The sequence below is a fragment of the Drosophila novamexicana genome, unplaced genomic scaffold (genome assembly GCF_003285875.2).
Source record: "Drosophila novamexicana strain 15010-1031.04,08,12 unplaced genomic scaffold, DnovRS2.1 tig00001741-arrow-arrow-pilon, whole genome shotgun sequence".
NCBI classification, from domain to species: Eukaryota; Metazoa; Arthropoda; class Insecta; order Diptera; family Drosophilidae; genus Drosophila; species Drosophila novamexicana.
Genome location: NW_020824885.1, coordinates 241,329 through 264,501, shown reverse-complemented (window position 1 = coordinate 264,501; position 23,173 = coordinate 241,329). Strand labels below are relative to the sequence as shown.

Below are 23,173 nucleotides of genomic sequence, written 5' to 3'. Positions count from 1 at the left end.
AAAAGTGGCCGCTTTATTGAATGCTTGACTAACATTCATAACATTCATTTCCAATTGAATCGGACACACATACACAAGCGCGCGCACGCATACATTCACTAGCTGTATAATATTCATTTAACATTTATTCGCTTTTGGTAGCCGGCAACAAAGTTCGCATTCATTTGTATGCGGAGATGAGCTTTCTGTGGCGAATGTTAGGCGAACGGACATTGTCTTGAGGCCTCATTCAATTGTGCAACACGGTGCAACAATGGCAGAGCGTGTGGCATGCCACATGATTTAACATTGTTGCCCCATGTCTACGAGCTGTGCATGTCGTCATTTCTCCCCTCCCTTTCGCCCTCTGTGGCTCGGTGAGAATGTCAAGCAAAGGCAGCGAAAGAGAGTGTCATAGTATAGGGGCGGGGGCGTGGCTAGGACTTGGCTTGCTTGCCACTGCCAAACGCCACGCAGAGCTGCAGCTGGCGGGCAACTCGTTAGTGCAACGAAATGCGAAGGTTTTCTCAATAAGCTTTGAGGCCTGGAAACTCGTCTCAGCAAGGGTCGAGAAGCAGCCCGTTCCCATATTAAAGCCCAAAAGTGCACTAAATGAAAACTAAAAAGAATAGAACCAACAAAATGGAAAACGCAGCAACTGACCAACTGCGAGGGGGGTGGGGCGGGGAGCTGTGCAGTAACATGTCCTGTTTATTGAACATTTTGTGACAATTGCTTGGCGAGGCTCTCGTTTCATTTCATTTCATTTCATCTCGTATCGTTTCGTGTCGCATTTGACTTCCAATTCGCTTTATGGCACTTTTTATGTGCTTATGTCATAGACAGATAGCCATAGGGCTGCCTAGGAAAGTTGGGAGGTGTGTGTGTGTGTGTGTGTGTGTGTGTGTGTGTGTGTTGGGCTGTGTCAGCTGAGACAGCAGAGCAGTCATATGCCACATGGACAACGCACATTTCGAATTCGATTTAAGTGCGACGCAATAAAATAAAAGCCCAAGAAGCACCCAGCCCCCCTCCAACCCCCCTCGGCCATAAATGCCACTGGCTGTAGTTGGGGCTGAAAGTGCTCGTGTGTGTTTGCACTTAAAGCCAACTTGCAACTTGTGCAAATCGGGGAGAACAAACATTGGTTATTGTTGTTTATTGTCATTAGATATTGACTTACCGATCCCTTGCGGCCGGGAAAACTGAAGAACACATCGGGCCCGTTGCGATGTGGCATTTGTCGCAGCACATTCAACAATTTGGCTGAATGACGCGGCCATTTGCCATTGTTGGCCTTCATCGTGCCAAATAGAAGTTTCAGCTCCTTAACGGTTATGCTATAGCTGGCCAATACGCCCAGCATCTCGATGAGCAGATCTGTAATGGCAGACGAGAGTAAGAAAGAAATTGAGAGGGGGAGTTTTATATAGTATGAGCAGCATTCCACCTGTGTGTGTGTGTGTGTGTGTGTGTGGGTGACATGTTGAAGGGGTTTTGGAAAATGTTGCAAGCTGCGCGAATTCACGCCAGCTCCAAAAATCTAAATGCTGTTGTAAACTATCTACACTGAGCAAGCTATATATGCAAATTATATACCATACATCCAGTCTAAAATAGATTGTAATATTTCAGATTTAAGATAAAATCCTTACAGGCTATTCAAATTCATTGAATAATTAAATTAGTACAACTCTTCAGCTTCTTCATTGCTGAGTAAACATTTCAAAAGCTTTTAAGCTAAACTTTTAAGCTTCTTCACCGCTGAGTAACTATAATACGTGAAAAGCTTCAAAAGCACAAGCTTACTCTCTACCATAAAAAGCATAAGAGCAAAAACAGAAACAAAATTATTTAAAGCAACTTCAAGTTAACTAGTAAGACGTATTTTGAATCAAGAAAAATCAGTACAACAAATAATTGAAAAGCTCTTGATAGCTTATGACAGCTTAAGTTTAGTAAAACGCACATTTGAAGGAACAAAGTTGTCTTTTATATACTTAAGTTAAAAGCACATTATATCAATTGCCTAAGCAGCAAGAGCAAGCAGAACAACAATTAACTGAAAAAGCTTTTGAAAGCTTTGCTTAAGTTGAAAGCCCATTGTATCCATTGACTAAGCGCAAATAGCTATGAAAGCGCATTTGGGCTTTAATCAAGTCAAAATATAAGCCTTTTTCTAGCCATTTTTAAGGCTAGTTTTTCATGCAAACTAGCTGCTGGTGCAAAGCTTTTAGCTTGATTTTCGCCTAGCCTTCGAATCGGTTTAGCCGAACTTTCAACTGATGAAACAAAGTTGCGCATGCAGCGAAGCGGCAAGGACGCTCTTAGAGCAAAACACCAGGCAATATCAGGCAATGGGCGCTGGTGGGCGTGGCACTAGCACACCACCAACAAGGTCAGGCCGTGAAACGAGCTGGAAATTGAATTCGAACTGTCATTGAATTTGGCATAAAAGTCCCAAAAAATCGATTGAGTGTGGCAGCACACGTGCTGCCAGTTGGCTTTTAAATTGCATTGTGCGGCGTTGCCAGACTGGCACGTTTTGTCAACGTTCACCTTGTCGCTTGCTCGCCTGCCCGCCTGCCCGCCAGCCCGCCTCAAGCCGCAGCCTGGTGCGCCCTGCCTGCCCGGCTGTTCGGCTGCTATTCCCAAACTTCATTTGTAATGCACACTAATTGAAATGGAACGCACGGGCCGTTTTAATGCCTGGACTGTTGCCGGGGCCACAGGACCCAAAGGAGCTGCCGCTCTGGCAGCACTGGCAGCTGTCTGCTCCGTAGCACGCCGCCGTTGCACAGTTTCCAGTTGCGCCTCCATCAACACGTTTCGGTTAGCGTAAATTAAGAAATTGAGTAACATCCAAGCCCGCACCCGCACCCGTCCCCTCCCGGGCTACAGACGTAGCGTCAGTCCCAGGACGACAATGTTGCTCCATTGGCCTCAAGTTGACGCTGGCCGTAACTTCCACGCCTCTGCCTCCGGCATCAGCTTTTAATTACACACATTTTTGGCCCACGCTCCGGGAGAGTTGTGAGCTCCTTGTGGAATCTTCATCCAACGTCTGTTGCAATAGCTTAAGGCGCAATGACAATGCCATCAGCCCGAGTCATAGTCGGAGTCGAAGTCCTCCAGCTCTTCATGTGTCTATCCAACCATTCAGCTGTCTGTCCGACAGTCTGTCTCGCTGTCTCTCTGTCTACATGTCTGTCTGTCTGACTGTTCCTCCCTCGGCGACCGCCACTCTGTCAAAGTTTAACTGCCTTTTGCATATCTTGGCATCTTCTGCAGCTCATAAAAAAGCCAAAGTGCGAGAACTTGTCAGGTTTTTATGTCCTGGGCCCCGAAAGCTCCAACGATACAGTTATTTCCTGCTTCTGCTTCTCTTTTTCTTAAAAATCCACACCAACAGCAGCAAGAAAAAATTTCGTCAAATAAAATTTCGAGATAGTTTCAACAAGCAAAAAACTAACATGTGAAACAAACTTAAGCACACAAAAAAAAAAAAACAAAAGCGCAATAATAAAAATTATATAAAAAAAACTCACAACCTTTGTGAAGAAGTTCTTAAATCATATTTTAGATTTGAGTTTAACTATAATATATTTAAAAAGATCGATAACTGCGAAATCGACTGCTAAATTTCCAGCCCTGCACTTTCGAGCATATCTCGTAGTTTTAAGAGCGTACAATTTGGTTTGTGGGTTCTTGTTAAATGTTTGTTTTACATTTAAGATGCATTGCAAGCATTTTGAGAGTAACAAAGTATTTTTTGGTGACTGCAAGCATCCGAATGCCCTTCTAGAGCCTGGACAACAGAAGAGGTGTGCTCAGACTTAAGTAGAGGGTATCACTAGTCGAGTTAAGCACTCTCATTAATGTGGGTTCAAGTGAAGAAAGAAGTTTTCATATATTTCCAAAAGACAGAGGTATATCTGGTAAGTCTTTTCAATAAAGTGATTGTCCTGATTGATTGACACAAAATCCAAACCAAAAGGTCTGTTAAGCTTAAGCCTAAGCTTTTTTTTGTAGCACCCCGCAGCCATCCTTATGATGTAAGTGCACGCTTAGGTTGGGGTTATACGAAGTTCCATCCGCAAGTGTGGAAAAAAAGTGAAAAAAGTAAAGCTTTTTAGCTAGCAAATAAGCTACATGTTCATTATAAAAGATCTTTGGCTGGGAGATTTTCACACTTTTCGAAATGGCGCATGGATTCCCTGTGCCTTAATGCTTTTTGTTGTTTTTTTTTTTTTAAACTTTATCATTAAACAAATGAGAACTCAACACTCCTTTTTAAAACTTTAAATATTTTTCGATTTAACTCTATAAAATTAAAATTAGTTTTGAAATTTAAATTTGATAACAAAAAAATAAAAACAACATATAAGATAGTGCTTAAAAAAACGCCGTAAATTTCTGCCCAAATTCAGGATAATTTTAGCTAATGGAACTTAAATGTTTTGCTATAGTTGAAACAAAACAAAAAACTCATAAAGTTGCTCAAGTGTTTTTGTTGTTGTGTTAATGGAAGCAGAAGAGACAGCCGGAACACAGTTTCCATCTGTCTACCGCACACACGCACACACACACTCACACGCACACACACAACTTTTAGCTTATCTAATTTCTTGGCAAGTGTCACGTTTCGACATTTGTCAGGTAACAGGCACACACACACAGAGAGAGACACACATGTATGAAATTATGGCTTGAACGCCAAGGCTCAAAAGTCAGCGACTGCAAATTGACAGCAGTTACAGTTCGTTAAATGCCAACTGGAGAGGGGGTGAAAGGTTCTGGAGAGAGCGGTGGATAGGGGTGCAAAATGCTGACTGCCTGGTTGGGGTTTATCGGGAGGGGGGTATGGGGTCTGGCAAGGCCGGGCAGGCGGGGTTGCCAGACCGCAGATGTGTCATTGACTTAATAAAATCAAAATCAAAGCCAAAGGCACGCACACGCTTCTGGCAGTTACATAGGGGTGCGGGGGTGACTATTGCGGGGCCTGTCTGTGTGTATGTGTATGTGGGCGTGTGCGTGTGTGTGCGTGTGTGTGTGTGGGCGTGGTAGTGGGAGAAGTGCCAGTCGGCTGTTCACTAATGAAGAGAAAATTTGCTGCGTTGTTTGTTGTTGCTGCTGGAGACTCCTAATGGTAGAGAGAGAAAGATAGAGAGAGAGAGTGAGGGGGCGACATGCGAAACGAATGCTTGGCATACATGAGGGGCGGTGTGGGCGTGTCTAACATGGCAGCAGCAGCCCGCTGGCTGGCCCGAAGCGGGAATGCTGCCGGTGCGGACCACTGGGCGTATCACGGCCGCTGACAAGCGTGAAATTAATCGAAAAGCAATTCGGCGGGCCAGTCGACGCGATGCGACGCGGCAATTCGACTTCTTTATTTTTTGGACACATGCCACATGGCACGAATCACAAAGTAGCATGCCACACACACACACACACACACACAGCTTGTATGTGTGTGTGTGTGTGTGGTTGAACTAGCGCAAGTCCAGCTGATTCATTGGCAAAGCGAAGCTCCATCGAGCACAGCTCTGCTGGAGCCCAATTGTACATTTTGCATTTATTTTCTTGCAACTTCATTTTTCTTGGTGCCCTCCTCCATTTGACCTCCACTTCTTTGGCTGTGTCACTTCGGTCACTTTTTCCCCCTAACATAGCTCAATTTCTAGTGATTCGCATTTCACGCCGGGCCACTTCTCATTCCCGGTCACTTTTATCTGCTTGAGGAAGTCTTATTTTCATCTACTAAATTCCTTCAGACTTCTTATCCGATATCGAGCTACTTTTGATACCAGCAGAAAAAAAATATGTTGTTTTTCCGTGCATGGTTCGAACCAGCTTCCTGCCTTTGGGGCGCAGCTACTTAATATGTAATATTTATGTTTCGGCTCTGTTTTTTTGCACAAGTTGATTGCTTTAAGATTCTGCTTTCGCTTTAAGTTAAATGTGAAATTGGAGTTTGAACCAGTTCGGTTCAAACCCTATTTGTAGCTTTGGTGTAGATGTAAAAATTTCTTTCAACCAGCTTTCTGCCTTTGGGGCGGAGTTAAAATAAATTTACCAATTGATTTGGTTAAAATTTCAGCTTATGCTTCACATTCGGAGTTTGAACCAGTTCGGTTCTAGCCCGTATTGCCTGAGTAAGTTGAACGAACTAAGTTGAAATTTCATCGTTAAAATTTGCAGTCGCATTTTCCATCCATGTAAGCGGTTTACTAAAATGCGTGAAACACGTTTCCAAAGAATTTTCACATGGATATTTGAAAGTTTTTACCAAAACCCGCTGTGTTGAAAAGGAAAAACAAAAAAAGTTTGCAACAGCAGGTTTCCACCATCAATTTTTCTGCACTAGCGTGCGGAATTTTCCACAAGATTTTCATAGAAATTTTTCAAATAGGGCTGTAAAACTAAAATGCGGCAGCGCGGCTCAAACAAGGGAAACATATGAAGAACAAAACAAAAGCAAAAAAGTGTTTGACAACAGCTTTTCGCCAGTTTAAAAGTATCTTCTTTCTTTTTAATCTCGGCGAAGTAGATATTAATGTTAAAAATGGAAAATGTTTTCAAACTCGAGCTGCCTCAGTCTAAGGTTTGAAATGTGCATCAATCAGTCAATCAGTCAATCAATCAGCCAGTTAGTGAGCAGAAAGACTTTCATATTTGGGACAAGGCTCAGCCGCCACGCTTCAGTTGACAGAGTCTGTGTGTTTGTATGGGTGAGTGTATTGTTTTGACTTACCTGCCACAACAGTTTCGGAGCGCTGCAGACGCACCAGGACATGCTCGATAAGTCCCACATCTGTGCAGGCCTGAAGATTGCGAACGCTCTTTCGCAGAATCGCAATAAACACGCTCCAGATCTCGGCCTGAAAAGAGAGAGAGAGAGGGAGAGAGAGCGTAAGAGACGGCATTAGGGAGCAGTCAAAGCAAGCAAAACTTTACAAAGCATACCAAGTACTCAATTCTCAAGGATGTGTGTGTGTTCTTGTGTGTGTGGGCCCCAGAGAGGCGAAGCAAAAAAGGTTTTTTCCCTTTGCCCCAAGCAAATGTATTACGAAATCAAAGAAACAACTGCGATTGTTGTTGTTGTTGTTGTAATTGCTCCACTGTCTGCCCAGTTCAATAAGCTAAGTAAAGTGCCACACACACACACACACACTTACACACGAACACACAGTTACACACATATATATGCAGAAAGCCTGGCAGCAGCTCGCGCGCGCTTAGAAGTATGCAGCACTTTTTGCTGCAGTGCTTGGGTGTGTCTGTATGCTCGCATGTGTGTGCCTAATGTAAACAGTCATTGAAATAAAGTAAAATAATGGAAAATAATGGCAAAATAATCGCAAGCTCAAACCAAGGAGCTGCTTATGTTGCCGCTGCCGCTGCCATTGCGGCTCATGAGTTGTTGCCAGCAGCCGCCGCAATCAGCAACTGATTCAGTGTTTGAGTTTCAAATGCGAGACAGAGTGAATAGGGGAAAGGGCAGGGGCAGGGGCGGGGCCAGGCAAGCAGGCGACGGAGCTGTGGCACTGAGTGGCTGGGCTGCTGGCGCTTGGAATGTATTATTGCGGCAATATTTGTGCGGCAAGCAGCAGCCACTTTTGGCAGGAAGGAAAAACGTTTTGGCGGTTTTTATGATTATTGCCTGCCACACACACACAAACACACACACACAGATACACAGAAAGGCACACACACACTCACACTAGGGAGAGATTGCACTGTGAATTGGCCATTGCATAAACACAAAATTCATATAATTTTCGTTTGGTTTCTTTTCTTATATTTTATTTATTTTCACTTTTTATTTATTTTTCTTTTGTTTTCTCTCTTCTGACAAATGCAGACAATGAAAATGTAAACGTTTTGAGTGTTTATAATGAGCCTGCGGAATACTGAATACTGAATATTGAATACTGAATACTAAAGCACTCAAGTTGTGAAGCTCCTCAAAGCACCTCAAGCACCTCAACTTGTGGCTGTGGCTCATGCTGCGTATGTGTGATTTGCGAAACAGTGCTGCAAAATGCTTAAAGCTTAAAGCCAATTGTATTCAAATGGCTGCAACAGAATTGTTTGCTTTGTGAACTTGTTGAGACAACGGATGCGGTTCATTTTATGAACTGAACTAGCAGCGTGTTACTCGATTTCGATGCAATTGAACCAACAATTATCTGTGCTTCACTTTCAAGCCGATTGAACTACCGAAAGGAAGGTGATTTTTGGGATCATGGGATCGGGTTGCTGTAGAGAACAATTAGAAGATGTGTGTGTTATAAGCGATTGAGCCAGAGCAAAGAAAGGAACTAAATTGAGCCGGGTTGATGAACTACGTAACGATTGGATGCTCTTTAGTTCCGACTGGTTCGTTTTACAGCGTTTCTTAATGTTAGTTTGCGGGGGAATTAAATTTAATTTGCCGATTTTTTATTGGCGCTGGTCAAATTTTGTGCCCAGTATTTGCGTGGAAATCAATGTGTGTGCATGCGTGTGTGTGTGTGTGTGTGTTGTTTCTTGTTGTTGTTCTTGTATTTGTTCATTTTTGGGTTCTTTTGCTTTCATCGTTATCTGTTGCTCGGCTCGTTTTACGCATCATTTCGTTCACCATCCGCTTGGCAGCGTCTTCTCCCGCCTGTTCCCCCCTCTGTTCTTATCACGCAGGCCTCTCGCTCGCCTCTCAGTGTGTTTGTTGTTGTTGCCTGTTAATGTACTGCACGCATAATTTAATTCGTCGATTCATAAATTGCCAACAAAAATTCACTCACTCAACGGCCGTGGGCGCCAACGCCCCCAGCTGCCATCCGGCACTGCGCCCCACCTGCTCGCCCTCACCGAGTTCTGTGACGCAGGCTTTGCCGCTTTACAGCTGTCGCGCCAAAGCAGCTTTTGACTGTACAAATACGCATTTACATAAGCATATACCGTACACATATATACATAATATACATACATATATTTATATATATATGTATATGTATGAATATGTGTGTGTGTGCTTTTACGTGTAGGTGGGAATGCGCTGCTGTTGGTAATTTGATCAGTCCAGGCACCAATTGTGCCCAAAAAGAACTCTTAAGACACCCGCTTACACACACACACACACACACACACACACATAAGCGAACACACACACAGATAAAGAGAAGCAGAGCAGTTCTCTGGCTGGCGTCAGCAATGCACCCCGGGGCACTTCCTACGCCCCGCATATAATGCCCTCTTCCCAGCAGCCCACAAATTTTCCAACTGTTCGTTTTGCTCGCTTGCCATTCGGTAGTTATATGCAATACCCTGTAAATTAAATAGGCATAAAAAAGATTGACTGTCTTTTGATTTTCACATAAATCGCCTTTGGAATAATGTACTAATGCTCTCCTATTTTCCTATTATACCCTCCATGGTCGCATCTGGGCACGGCAGAACATTTATTTATAAACTTATTCAGTTTGTTGCAAATTTGTTTATACGTTCGATACCCGTTGACCTCCAGTAACAACAGGGTATGGCTCCGTTGAGCAGACTGTGGCCACATTTAATTTTGTGTTTTATCTTCAAATGTTGCTCATAGCAAAATACAAAGTTGATTTGACGCCGTTGCGTTTTGTTTTTACAGCATTATTTCTTAATAAGCGCCAAGCGGGCATCGTTTGCCGCCCCCTCTCCACCCTCCCACACTAATCCACCCACCCCAAAAAGTGATACAGCGAAAAAAAATAAAGAAGACAGAAGCTAGCGTGGAGAAGACAAAAATTAAATAATAAGAGAGCAACTTCAGTCAGATTTTATTACGTAATTGGGTAGCAATTTCTGCATGGCGCAACAACAACAACAACAACAACAACAACAGCAACAACAGCAACAACAACAACAACAACAGCAACAAAATAGCTACAATAAGTACTAGAAAAAACAAGGAACAGCACAACATCGGCCACAGAGCACAAATTAAAATTTCGTCTTTTATACTCTCGTATTGCGGGGTATTGCGATTTTATCATTAAATCTATAACACGTGGAAAACGACATTCCCAATGCTACGTAGTATAGGTATATAGGTATATAAGTGTGATCAGCCAAATCGATATAGCCTATCGCACGAACTTTTCCGAGACATCTTCACTATTGCCCACACTTGCCAGCAGCTGCCCACAAGCCACATGTAAGGAAGGGCATTCAATCTGCGGCGTGTTCTTGCTTGTTTGCTTTTCGGCTATTTTCTGTTTCTTTTGCTTAGCTTTATCTGCAGCTCCAAAGTATGCTACATGCTTAAGCAGAGATAGAGACCGAGAAATGTGAGAAAAAAAGCAGCTGAGAGCAGTGAAGCGGCGACTGGCCTCCCTTTTGTTGTTGTTGTTTTTGTTGCCGAGGTTAAATTGAGCATCGTCCGGCCGAAAGTCAAAGCTACCCGTAAGAAAATAAGACGCCCAACAACACAACAGATAAATTTGACAACGAAAAATTAAAAATTAAGTGCATTCCTTCTCTCAGGGCTCAGAGTTCTAGGTTCGGGGTCCGATTTCTTTAGCCGACAATTCATAATTTGACCCGAAAATATGGCTAAACTTTAATTGCCACAAAATATTTGGTTTTTTTTCTACGTCTTGTTACATTTTCTGTTCAGGTTTTCTCTTTAAGTTCAAGTTAAGTGCGAACTGCTTGATTTAAGTCACAGTTTGTAAGCGATCTGCAGAAATTGCAGTTGGGGTAGGGTATACAGCCGGAATAGGGTGTATATACTTGAGTTATGCTTAGCTTTCAAGCTGCTTACAGGGCATTTATGCGTCGCTCATTATTTACTAGCTGCAAATTGGCTGCTTGTGTTAGTCAAGAATGCATTTCGTGTACAAAGTGTGGGGCAACGTGAAGAAGCAGCGCAGGGTATACGTTCGATTACAGGGTGTCTGCAAGCCGGGCACTACCGACTTTTACTTGTTTTTCTCGCGCTTATTTTCCACTTTATCAGCGATTTGTTTGCACCCCCCTACCCACCCTTTCAGTAGACGCTCTTTCACTACACTTTACCACCGAGCCAACCCTCCCAGCCTTCCTCCACCCATCGCTTCCAAGCTCAGCCAGCCACTTGGATCCCTTTTACAGCTTGGCGCAGTCAAATCGTTTCGTTTCAATAGAATTTCAATAAATTTATCAACGTGCCGCCCGCTGAGCCCGTTCGCCCGTCTCCGAGACGCTGTCGCCGCTTAGCCTGCGCCTTCTACTTTATACTTATCAACGCCATGGCCGGCAACAGCAATCACAAGAAGTCGACGAGGAAGAGAGGAGGAGAGGGGAGAAATTGCAGCAGCAAGAGCAGCACGGGCAGCAAGGACGTCGCATCGTTTTTGCATGCCAGCACTGCCAGAGTTGCCAGAGTTGCCAGAGTTGCCCCCTATTCAATTTCATCACCCGCTCCGTTCTATCTTTATGTCATCTTTTTAGTGTCGTGCTGCAGCGTTGGCCGCGCGTTGCCACCCTACTCCTCACCTATCGCAAGCTGTCGGTCGCAACCACTCTCTCGCTCTCCCTGTCTGCCTCTCTCTCTCTCTGTCGCCCTCTCGCTCTCTTTCTCTGCCAATGTCTTTGGCATGCCGTGCAATGCGCTTATGCGCTTCCTTCCTTCCTATGCGCTATTTGCCTGCGCCGCTCTCTCTCTCTCTCTCGCTCTCTCCCTCACTCAGCCCCTTCCTCTCTCTCTCACTCACGCTGTGTCTTTGCTTCTAACTGGATTCAGCTTTACCTCACATCTTCCCTGCCCCAGGCTCCAGTCAACAGCCAACTGTTTTTTTATTTTTTGTCTCCTGCAAATCTGCTGCAGCTCTTACGGAAATTTATTATTGACAACAGCTGCCGTTGCAATGCAAACAAGCGGCAGCAGGCAGCCAGGATGCACACACACACACACATTCACTTCTCTATATGTGTGTGTGTGTGTGTATAAAAAGTGGCAGCAGCATCAGCAGTTTGCGGGTTAAGTAGCGTGGCCTCTGTCTCTGGCGCTGGCACCAGCAATCCACAAGCCTCAATCCTTCGTCCTACTATTGCCCCGCCCGCATCGCTTCGACCCCCTTAAATCCCAGAGATACTGAATGACATTGGCGTTGCTGATGTGCATAACATTGACACAAAGTGCAGAGGCAAATGCATTGCCAGGATCTGCAGCCATCAGACACAGTGGTGAGCTATGGGCGGGGTGGAGAGGGGGCGCGCTGGCATGGCAGGCCATTTACTTTTGAGCATTGACAGGCGACAAATTTGTCAATTTGCGTGTGCATTGAAACGTTGAAACTAAAGCATGCCAGACACACGCAACGCACACGCACACAATCGAAACAATATTTCAATTGAATCTATCAATTGAACTAAGCTTGGTTGATATTGCACTTCATTTGTCTGGCATCAAATTGCATAATCAATCAAGGAAATGGAAACAAATGTTGAGGCAACTTTATCAGTCATGTTTCAAATGAATTAAATGTTAATTGGAAACGCATTCATATTATTCACAATTGTTATCTTTGGCTTTGGCAATGCATATGTGGGCAGCCTAATGGCATGTGATTGCGTTTCTATGAGAATTTCAAGAAATATTGGGCTAGCTAAAAGAAATGCTTGCGTTTAGCATATTTAAAATTAAAGTTAAGTGTATAATTCAAAATTACATTACGCAACAAATGAAACCTGGATTGAGATGTCTATAAACTGGCTGTCTAAACTAGCTTATATTCAATTTCTTTTTATCTACTAACTGTATGAGTTGATATCTCTTGTTTTTTCTCTTTTGGTTCTTTCTGCTTTGATAACACTTTAAGCATAGCATATGAATTAGTGCTAATGTCACAGATTTATCTGTTTAGTACTTGCTTTCCGACACATTTGTCGCCTGGCTAACACATTTGTCTTGCTTCATAGCTGTTAGTGGCTGTTGTTGTTGTTGTTATTGTTGTTGCTGTTGTTGTTATTATTGTAGTTGCTGCTCCTCATTGCACTTTGCTGGCAATGACAGAGACAGAGTTCGCAGAGCTCGTCTGAGTCAACGTTGTGTGGCAGCTGCCGCTGTCAGTCACTCACTCAAGTGGCAAGTGACAAAGGGCAATCACTTGTGACCGATGTGACCCGCCGGGGACTTGCGAAGCTCCTGACCCCCCCCCTAACCTCCCTGCCGCCCCCTCCCTCACTGCTCTGACCTGCTGTCCACTTGACGTCGTCAAGTTAATTGCGGCGCACTGTCAAAAGTATTTTATTCCAATTTATTTTTAGCTAAATTTTATTTATTTAATTAATTTCAACCGCGGCTGCCGCACCACGCAAGGGTTGCCACATATATATAAGGACCGCATTGCGCAAGGGTTGCCACATTTATAAAGACAACTCAAACAACAGTAGAAAGTCAACATTTACCAACATTTGCCATTGTTATTTTTTTGTGTGTTTCTCTTTTAGACGTGCAAAATGCCAAAAAAATAGGGTTCAAGTTTAATTATTTGTTATAATAGGGTTGTCTTATTTCGGTTTTTTTTTTTTTTTTGGTTGTGGTTTTGGAGTGTAACTTTTTACCCTATTTTTGGAGGCAAAATTAAAAGGTTTCACATAATAGAATAAATAGCGACAGACTACATTTAAACAAAGACTTAAGCTCGTAGTCATGCCCATATAAAACTCTTATACTCATACTCATGTACATACTTATGCTCATTATACAAGTACTCATTACACTCAGAGTACACTCAGTACTTATATTTATGTTATGTTATGTTACACTCATTCTTCTGCAATTATAACATACCTAAATATATTCATTTATATTCTATTATTCATTCTCAGATTTGATAATAAACTTACACTGATACTTTTGCTCATACTTATGCTCATGCTTATACCCATACACATATGAGGATACGCGTGAGTATAAGTGTGAGCATGAGTTTGGGTTTTTGTACTCACACTTATACTCATGCCTATACTCATACTTACAACCCTACTTATACTCTATGCACTTCATTTTTACTTATACTCAAACCTAAGCTCGTACCCATATTCATAACTACACGCATACTCATATTCAAAATCACACTTCTACTTCGACTCACTCTCATAATCAGCATTCATATTGTATTCATGGCCTACCCACAACTTAAATATGGCGATCAGGTTTTATTTGACTTTCGTATTGCAATGGGATTCCATCTGGTTGGAAACGGGTTTGGCTGTCAAGTGCCTGAGCACCGGAGCAACGGAGCACCTGAGCCGGGCACGTCTCTAGGCTCAGTCGCCCGTAAAGGCGTCAGAAATCGTGCGCGAATTGTGAAAAACGCGCGCGCGACTCTCTAGCGACGCGTATGAAGTCGCGTGGGGCAAGCAGCCAAAAAATAAGGAATAAAGCATAAAAGAAAAGGGTTGCCACCCACTCAGCGAAGCAAATCAGCAGCAACCTTTTGATGCCAACTTCGTACCTTAAATTGAATTATAAAAAGGTGTCACAAAAGTCAACAGTTGAGTGGTTCCGAGTTGATTTCCAATCCACCTCAGCGGCCCACTTGAAAAAGAGACTGTTGAGCAAAAGGGTTGCCCAGCTGAAAGCACACGCCCACACCCACACCCTCACACCCACACATACACACACACACACAAAGACAAACCCACTCACGTAAAATAAGTAAAAGGCTCTCCTAGAGATTGATGTGATTTTAAGCTGAATACGAATTGATTCAGGCGTGCACTCATATTCAAAAGTTCGCTCCGCACCTGTGCGTGATATGATCTACTAAGTAATTTGATATCTTTATCTCTGCCTGCAAATAGGCTGAGCATTCAAAAGTGACTTGCTAAGCTTATTTTTGCTGCTATGCAAAAGTTTTCATACATTTTGTGTGGGCGTTAAGGTCTTTCACTTTCCTTTATCTTTCACAAAACTGGACGGATATATATAAGCAGTGTAATGTGTAAGGTTTGTACTCCAGACTCCGTTCGACACACATATTCGTTGTCTAGTCCGGCCCCCTCTTCTTATATATCATATAGCTGCCATAGGTATAATCGGTCCAAAATGATGTTTCTGTATGAAAAACGTTGTTTTTTTTAAAAAAAGATATTTCGACTAAAGTTGACTTTCATTTGTTTTACTGTGCCTCTTGCATGTGAGTAAAAAGTTATCAGCTTCTGGGTACTATATCATATAGCTCTATAGGAAGAATCGGTGGAAGTATATAATTTTGGACTGAAAACTTTTTCAATATATTAGCTTATTGGCAATATATCAAATGGGACTACTATATTATGGGTTTATTTGGAACAATTGCTAGGATATAATGCGTTTATAACATATATATATGATTGTCAATAATTTTATAAAAAACGAATGGGATTTGGCTAGAACACAAAACTAAACTATTTTCATTTTAAGTTATTGTTTTCCTTACTCTACGCATTCAAACCTCAGGCCTCAAGTGTGTGGAAAGGGTAAGCACACACACACTTTCGCACACACATACACCCACATACACACACTATCCCATACAAGCATATCAAGTGCGTGTTTCGCGACGCGACTTGTGCGCGCTTTTAAACGCGTGCGCGCTGAAAATTAATTTATATGCAAATATTTGGCAAAAAGCAAATCGCTGCTAAGCCAAAAAGAAGCACTGCCACGCCCATAAGCGTGAGCAAGCCTTTCTCAACAGCCTCGCGATTTGTGTAACTGTGCGTATATGTGTATGTGTTAAGATTTAAGATTTGAGTTTCTGTGAATCGAAAGCCATTGGAAATCGCATTAACAATTGCTCGCCACTAAAAACAAAACAATGAAAACTTCGCCCATCAGTAAGAGGCGTAGGGTGGTGGGCAAGGGGGGGCCCTACCGGTGGTGTATTGGCCATGTCAAACATGGCATTGAATTGTGTCTTTGAGGCAGAAGCGTGCAGTATATGCGTGGGCATGGATGTGACGGGGGCGGAGGCGGGGGCGCAACTGCTGCTGGTTGCTTTGAATTTGTGCAAAACTTTCACGTTGACATTTCCATAATAATTTTCTTTCATTTTTCTTCTTTTTTTTTTTTTTGGTATATTTTTGCCCTTTTCTTTTTTCTATTTTTTCCGTCCGCAAAAAGTTTGCATTTCTCTAGCCGCACGGCTGACTGACGGGCCAACTGTGTGGCTCCAGCTCGCCTTTTTCGAGGCGCCAACTGGCAGCAGGGGGGAGGCTTGCCCCTCCCCGCCCATCTACTGACCGCCGACTGGCCTGCCAGCTTTTTTGCATATTGATGAGTCGTTGATGCCAAGGGGCCCTGCAAATTTCTGTGCCTAGACGTACGTGGACCTCGGGGGCATCAAAATTGAATGACAAAACGCATGTGTGTGTGTGTGTGTGTATGTGTGTTTGTGTGTGTGGCAATCCGCCCCCTGTCTCTGACAGCATTCAATCCTTTTGCGAAAGAAAGGGACTCTGGGGGGGGGGGGGGGGGGGGGGGGGTGGGTGGGGCTGTGAGGTTAAACACATGTGCGCACTTGGAGTTTTACAGCTAAGCCCACAAGCCAAAAATGCAAAGCAGCTCAAAAGTATTCCAAACTGTTTTCACAAACCCCGCCGCCACCTCTTCGCTCTGCCCCCTCGCACACACCCATGGCACACACAGCACACGCTTGTGCCACGCCCATGCGCTCATGTGCTCTGCCCTTAGGACTTAGTATTTGTGTCTCAGTTCGCGTCAAAGCAGAATTGTTAACAGACCTTTATGCATATTTCATGTCTCATGACAGTGAACACAAAAACAACAACAGCAACAACAACAACAACAAAAACCAACAAAAAACAAAAAAAAAAAGGAAAATAAACCACAAAAAAAAAAAGAAAAATTTGCTACTTTTTTGTTTAACTTTGCTGAAATTGTTGAACTGTATTTGAAAACTTGCCGTGAGGCCCTCTCAAATGACATTTCAATTTTCATTTGTACATTTTTTTTAAGGCTTAATTTATATGGTTGCTGGTTAGTTTCGGCCCTTTTTGCCGTTCAATAAAAGCTTTTCAAAATGTTAAATTGAAAATTCGTTGAGAGAAAAACTACGCGTTGCAATTGCATGGAAATATATACAAAAGTCGAATCATATTCTGTGCATTATGCTTATTTATATATATACTCATATATACATTCTTTTTGTAAAATTGCACAACACTGATTTTTGATATTTGCTCTAACACATTGCTAGCAAGCTGTTTTCCAACAATAACCAATATGAGCTTGATTATATGTAATTTTCAAGAAGGTATTACTGTTTTGTCATAAAATGTGTAACCCATGGATGGACACGTATCTGAACCCATAAAGTATATATGTTCCGGATCAGCATCGACAGCTAAGTTGATATAGTCATGTCCGTCTGTTCGTCAGTCTGTTTTTAGTCTGTCAATTTAAAGGTTATCGTCTTATAGCTTCACATAGGTCCGTCCGTCTCTTACTGAACTGCTTCATGTGTCTAAGCCGGACGGATCGGACCACTATATCAGATAGCTGCCAAAGGAACAATTGTTCCAAACGTTGCTTCTTATTGGAAAACTTGTATCACGATATCTTAGCCAAGCTCGGCATTCACAAGTTTCACTATGCTCCCTACATATATGCAAAATCTCATAAACATCTGATGATACAGTGGATATCATATAGCTGTCATACGCATGATCCATTGAAAAGTAGGTTCTTTTATGACCAAAATATAAAAATATATATCTGCAAAAGGGAACAAGGGAAATGTCTACAAGAGTACCAAAACTTTGTTAAACAGCACTGACTGACTACACGTCTTACACAACACTACACACGCCTGGGACTCGTACACCTAACCTTCACGTTCAGTTGCCTGAACTGACTGGTCTGCGTACCTAGAGTCTGCCATAAAAACCCGACTATAGACCTAAAGTTCGAGTCTAATTGCAAATCAAATTGGAAATATGGTGAATTGAATTGAAATTTAACTCGCAACTCTTAAGTTAATTTCGATTTAACAGCTGCGAGTTGATGACTTCGCTTTTGTATGCCATTTGCCAGGCGAATCTTTGCTACTGTTCTTTTCATTTTCTTTCTTTTTTTTTCTTTTTTTTTGGCCTGTCGTTGTCCTTTTTCATTGTGTTTGCTGTATTGTACTTAAAATGCTATTAACTCGCACTGGAAACCAAATTTAAACTTGTGCGGCTTTTTGGCTTGACGGTCTTTGGTTGATTCTATTTTACTTATAGATTTGCTGCGCCTTTTATTTTTTGCTCTTCTTTTGCTATTTTTGTTGGGGGCTATATTTTTTGTATGCTTTTCAAGCGTCTACTTAAAAATACATTTACACTTTAATGGCGCGACAAAAGAAGGAGAACACAAATGGGTGCGCAGTACAAAAACAAATCAAAAAGAAATTAAATGACCTTTTCACATAGCGACGGCTTTTTTTTAAGCACTGCCAACAAAAGGGAGAGGACGGTGCTCTGTGTGTGCCTGGGCGCTTTGTGTGTGTGTCAAGTGAGTGTGTGTGTGTGTGTGTGTGTGTGTGTGTGTGACGCTTACGTGACGCCAACGAATTTGGCCACACGAAAGTTCGGCCAAGGCGTAATCAAAAGGCGCCCCATAAAAAAAAACCAATTGGCTAATATGAAGACCACTGTGCGTGTGTAATTGTGTGTGTCTGCGGCAACTCTGTCACCCTATTTGCATGGCATTCGGTTCGATTGTCTACAACTGACAATCATTCATATTTAATGTGCTGCGTTCGTTTTGTGTATTTTGGGCTTTTGGCTTTTTGCCGGCCTCAAAATGCAAAATTTGTTAGGAAATTCCTTTGATGCTAGCCATTTTTTTAGACTCTCACATAAGGTTGTACACAAAGAGCTTGAGCTTGTACTCTTTGTGTGTTTCCATTGCTGCACGCTTATAATTCCCAAGGGGTTATGGCCGCAACAGTGTGCCCAGATGTTTGCAAAACTGAAGCTGCTGATGACAGAAGCCTCCACATATTGAATTCAATTACGTTTTGGTATTTATGCAAAATGTGTTTAATTAATCTTGGCCAAGAAGCAAGAAGAAGGAACTATTCGGATCTATGCAATATATCACGACATCAGCATCAGAAGACTGAAAGGCTGAACATGGTTTATTCTAGTTGAAGATCACGAATATATGCGTAGTTCCAACAACGTTCACACCACAATTTTATGAAAGCTTGTTTTTGTATTTAGTATTTAAATACAAATGAAAATACTAAACACTAGAGCCTGGCACGCCTGGACGTGGCTGTGCTGGAAGGGCTAAGCCTGCTGCCTGCGGCCACTAGTGAGTGGGTCTGGCAGCTGTGCATAGCAAATGGAGAGAGAAAAGGGGAGAGGGAGAGAGAGGGAGGCAAAGCGAGAGAGTGGGAGGGGCTAGAGAGAGGGCGAGCGAGGGGGACGGGGGAGCTCTTGTAAAACATATCTGTAGCGAATACAAATTCAATTCGGGAATATATTGTAATGTGCTGCCTTTGGGCAATTGCCGTTGCCTTTGTTTGGCTGCCACGGCTGCTTTTACTGTACAATGTTGGCCTCTTGTTATGCCAAGTAATCCCCCTCCCCCAAGCCTCTCCAGGTCGCTGGGGGTTGGGTGGGGGTGCTGTGTGCTGTGTGCCCCATTCATAGATCTGCGCATCGCATAGATATCCATCGCATGGATTTTGTGTATTTGTGACTATTTTGTTGCTGTTTTGCTTGTGCCACACTCTCCAGATAATTACAGACGCACTTTGGACTTTAAATTCAGCTGCCACAACACCGACTGCGGCGCTGTGGCATGCGCGCATTTCCCTTTTTTTTTTTTGGTTTAAGCACGCCGCTAAGCTGCAGCTTAGCCGCCGCTGAATGCCATCGCTGCAAAACTTTTATTTACTTTTAACTTTTTTTTTCATAGTCGACTCTCGGCGAGCCGCGCCTCTGGCGCGCCCCCTACAGGAGGCGCGGTGTAGGCAGAGGCGACATAAGCACAAGTTAATTCCCCGTGTAGCTTTGAAGCTTGCAACAGCAGCGAAGACGTCGACGTCGCAGCTAAAGTCAATGCCACACCCACACCCACACAGACAAACAGTTTTCGACGCGCAGATAAGTCCTTGGAGCGGGTATTATAACTTTGCAGCGTTGTTTGTGGCAGCCAAAAATGAAAACGTGTTTTCCCATTCAAATTAATTAATTGAGGATTAAAGTAAATGTTAAAGAGAGCAGCAACATGCAGCTGTTAACACGGCGCTGTTCAAGCGCTGTTAACTTCATCAGATATTTACATCAACAAGCTCATAGCAGCGTTTAAGGCAAACGTAGAGAATTTAGATGCTGACTTTGAACGGGCGGAATAAACAGTGGAATTACCGACCGCAACAACGGCAAGCGTTGGGGGAGGAAAGAGCTGGCGTTCGTAGCTAACGATATAATTCTCTTAGATCTCAAGTGTATGCAACATATGTATACATATTAAATGCATGACATGTAATTATAATGTGACTGTTAACATTGAAATGCTAACACTTGGTAACTTGAAAAGCCTTATCACATTGACGAATCCTTTCCTTGGTGATAAGTTGTCGTTATTAAAGTTGTAATAATAAAATGACAGTAATAAAGTAGCTGCTGTGTAAATACAAGCATGTTATAAAACATGCATGTTATATTCGTTAACGGCATGTTAACATAACATATACTGTTAGTAACATATTACTGTTAGCAAAGGGTTTCTGCGTCTTTTAACAAGGATGTAGCTGTTATATAATTTATGGAGAAAGAGGGGGAGAGTGCCTTAGAGACACAGAGAGAGAAAGAGAGAGAGAGAGAGAGATTTAGAGGTAGTTAGAGATAGAGATATTGAGAGTGATAGATGGAGAAAAAGAGAAATGGCAAGAGAGGGAAACGGAGGGCTGGAAATAAATATATATATAAAAAAGAGAGAGATAGACACAGAGAGATAAGGAGAGAGTGGAGAACAGGGAGCAAAGCCAATTGCCAACTATTGTTAGGCGTAAAATAAGTACTGACCCACGGGCCCATGCAGGTAATCATGGCGCGCACGGAACGCATAAATGGAGCCTTAACAATGTTATTCACAGCAGCTACCAGCCGCCAGATGGCGTAATATGCAAACACAAAATCTGGATTTGCAGCAATTTGATGAAAGGTGAAAGCTGTTGACCAGCCCGAAAGGGGCGCACAGTAGGCGCTCTGCTGGGTTAGTGTTTGGCAAGGTGGTGGGGTGGTGGGGGTGGTGTTACAGTGAAGAGTTACGCAAATTGCTGCGCTGGCAAAGGCTATAAAATTTTATTGGGCATACAGAGGCAGAGACAGAGACAGGGGCAGAGGCAGAGCCAGCGAGCCGGGGCAAATATGCGGTTACGGGGCAGAGAAACTGAACCAGAAGCGGAACCTAAAACTGAACCGGAACGGGAACCAGTAACAGTAACGGTAACGGTAACAGTAACCGGAGCAAAAGTCAGCGATGGCTCAGAGGTGGCACATGGGCGGGATTGCTTAGGCGTGGCTGTTGAGGGGGAGAGGGGGGGGGGTGTGGCGGCCATAACGTGGCTTTGATTTGCGCTTGGCTAGAACCGAACGCCACGCTGAAATTTATTGTCAAGTATAAAATGTAATGGCCACAAACAAAATGGCCCAAAGGGGCAGGCGGCTATGGAGGAGGCTGGAGGAGGGCTGGAGCTGGGGCTGGTTGCGCTGGTAACTGAAACAGTTATTTGCACTTGGCCCGGTTACGTGCCGAATCAATTGAGTGGCGGACGCAGAGATGCTGCTGGTAAACACATAAATCATTTAAGTATTCCACAAGCTATAAGTGTGTGTGGGTGTGTGTGTGTAGCTGTGTGTGTGTGTGTGTGTGCGAGCTATGCAAAATTGTTGGGGCTGCGGCCCGTTAACTGTTCCTTGTTGCTGTCCCCGGGCAATAAAATGCCTGTAAATTCCTTTTTATTTCCACTTTCCACATAAAGGGGCATGCCACAGCGTGGGCGTGCAAGGGGCCAGGCGCTAGGCTGATTGAGGGTGGTGCCCTGGCGGGCGGGTTGGGGCGCAGTGGGGCGAGCTGCTCAATGGCACCTGCTTGGCATGCCAAATTAGGCAGCCAGCCAGGCGGGCAGCCAATATTCTGCCAAATTCTTGTAGCTGGCGCCTAAAATCACGCAACGTTTCTTCTATACATATATATATTTTTTTTCTGCCACTTCAATGATGCATATTTGATGCGTGTTTTACATATGCCAACAAAACACACACAGAGAGAGAGAGAGAGAGAGACAGACAGACACACGCACACAACACTTGTCAGTGACAATTTTCATTAATTTTAAAAGCTAAATAAATTTGTTGAGGCACAGCCGAGCCGCAACTATTTGACGTTGAATGCCGCTGACTTCGCACGGCGTGAAACAAGAAAAAGTCATGTTTCACACACACAACACACAACACGCAACACACACACACACACAGAGGAGACACACACATGACACAAGCAGCAGGCACAATTCGCCAAGCGGCATTTTAATGGCTCGCATATGTAAGTGGCTTCAAATGGATTGTCAAGGCAGCACAAGCAAACATTCACACACACACACACACCCACACACGCACACACAAGCTCCACCTGCGCACCGAAATATCTCTTTAGCCCCACGGCAAATGCCAAGAGTCCCATTCCAAAAACAAGAAAGAAAGTTTACTTTTTTTTCGCTCTCTCTCTCTCTCTCTCTCTCTCTTTCTCTATCTCTCTCTCTCTCTCTCTCTCCTTCTCTCTCTCTCTCAATTTTGCTGGTCTCTTCTTTTCTCGCTGCTCCTATTTTTATTGAGCACGCATTACAGACTCTTACCAGAAACAAGTTTATCTACAGCTTCTGCTTTTTAACGCACTTATCAAATTTTCACTTAAAAGTGCTGTAAAATATCAAAAGTTGCAAGCTTTGGAGCGGTTCACGGTTCAAAAAATTTGTAATTTGTGTAAGAATTAAATTTCTTAAGCCATAAATGCATTCAATTTCCCCTTTTCGAGCATTACTAACATAAGCTCAAAAAAACTCTCGCTTAAAACAAAAACCTTAAGATTTTGTGTGAATGAAATGTTTTGTATGCTTCGTATTTACTTATTTATTCTGAAGATATGCGCGTTGAAGAGAGCTCAAGAAATCTCCGGAGCACTCCA

The 23,173-nt window shown here is 43.1% G+C and overlaps 1 protein-coding gene across 1 annotated transcript in view; it reads right to left on the bottom strand.

Moving 5' to 3' along the window:
- The window catches only part of LOC115768283 (neurobeachin-like), a 243,210-nt gene that overhangs the window by 42,148 nt on the left and 177,889 nt on the right, over nt 1–23,173 (bottom strand). The window contains exons 3-4 of the mRNA XM_030712822.1: nt 6,734–6,860; nt 1,163–1,359 (exon numbers count right to left, since the gene is read on the bottom strand). Of these exons, the coding sequence (XP_030568682.1) occupies nt 1,163–1,359; nt 6,734–6,860 (324 nt within the window). The remainder of the gene's footprint in view (nt 1–1,162; nt 1,360–6,733; nt 6,861–23,173) is intronic.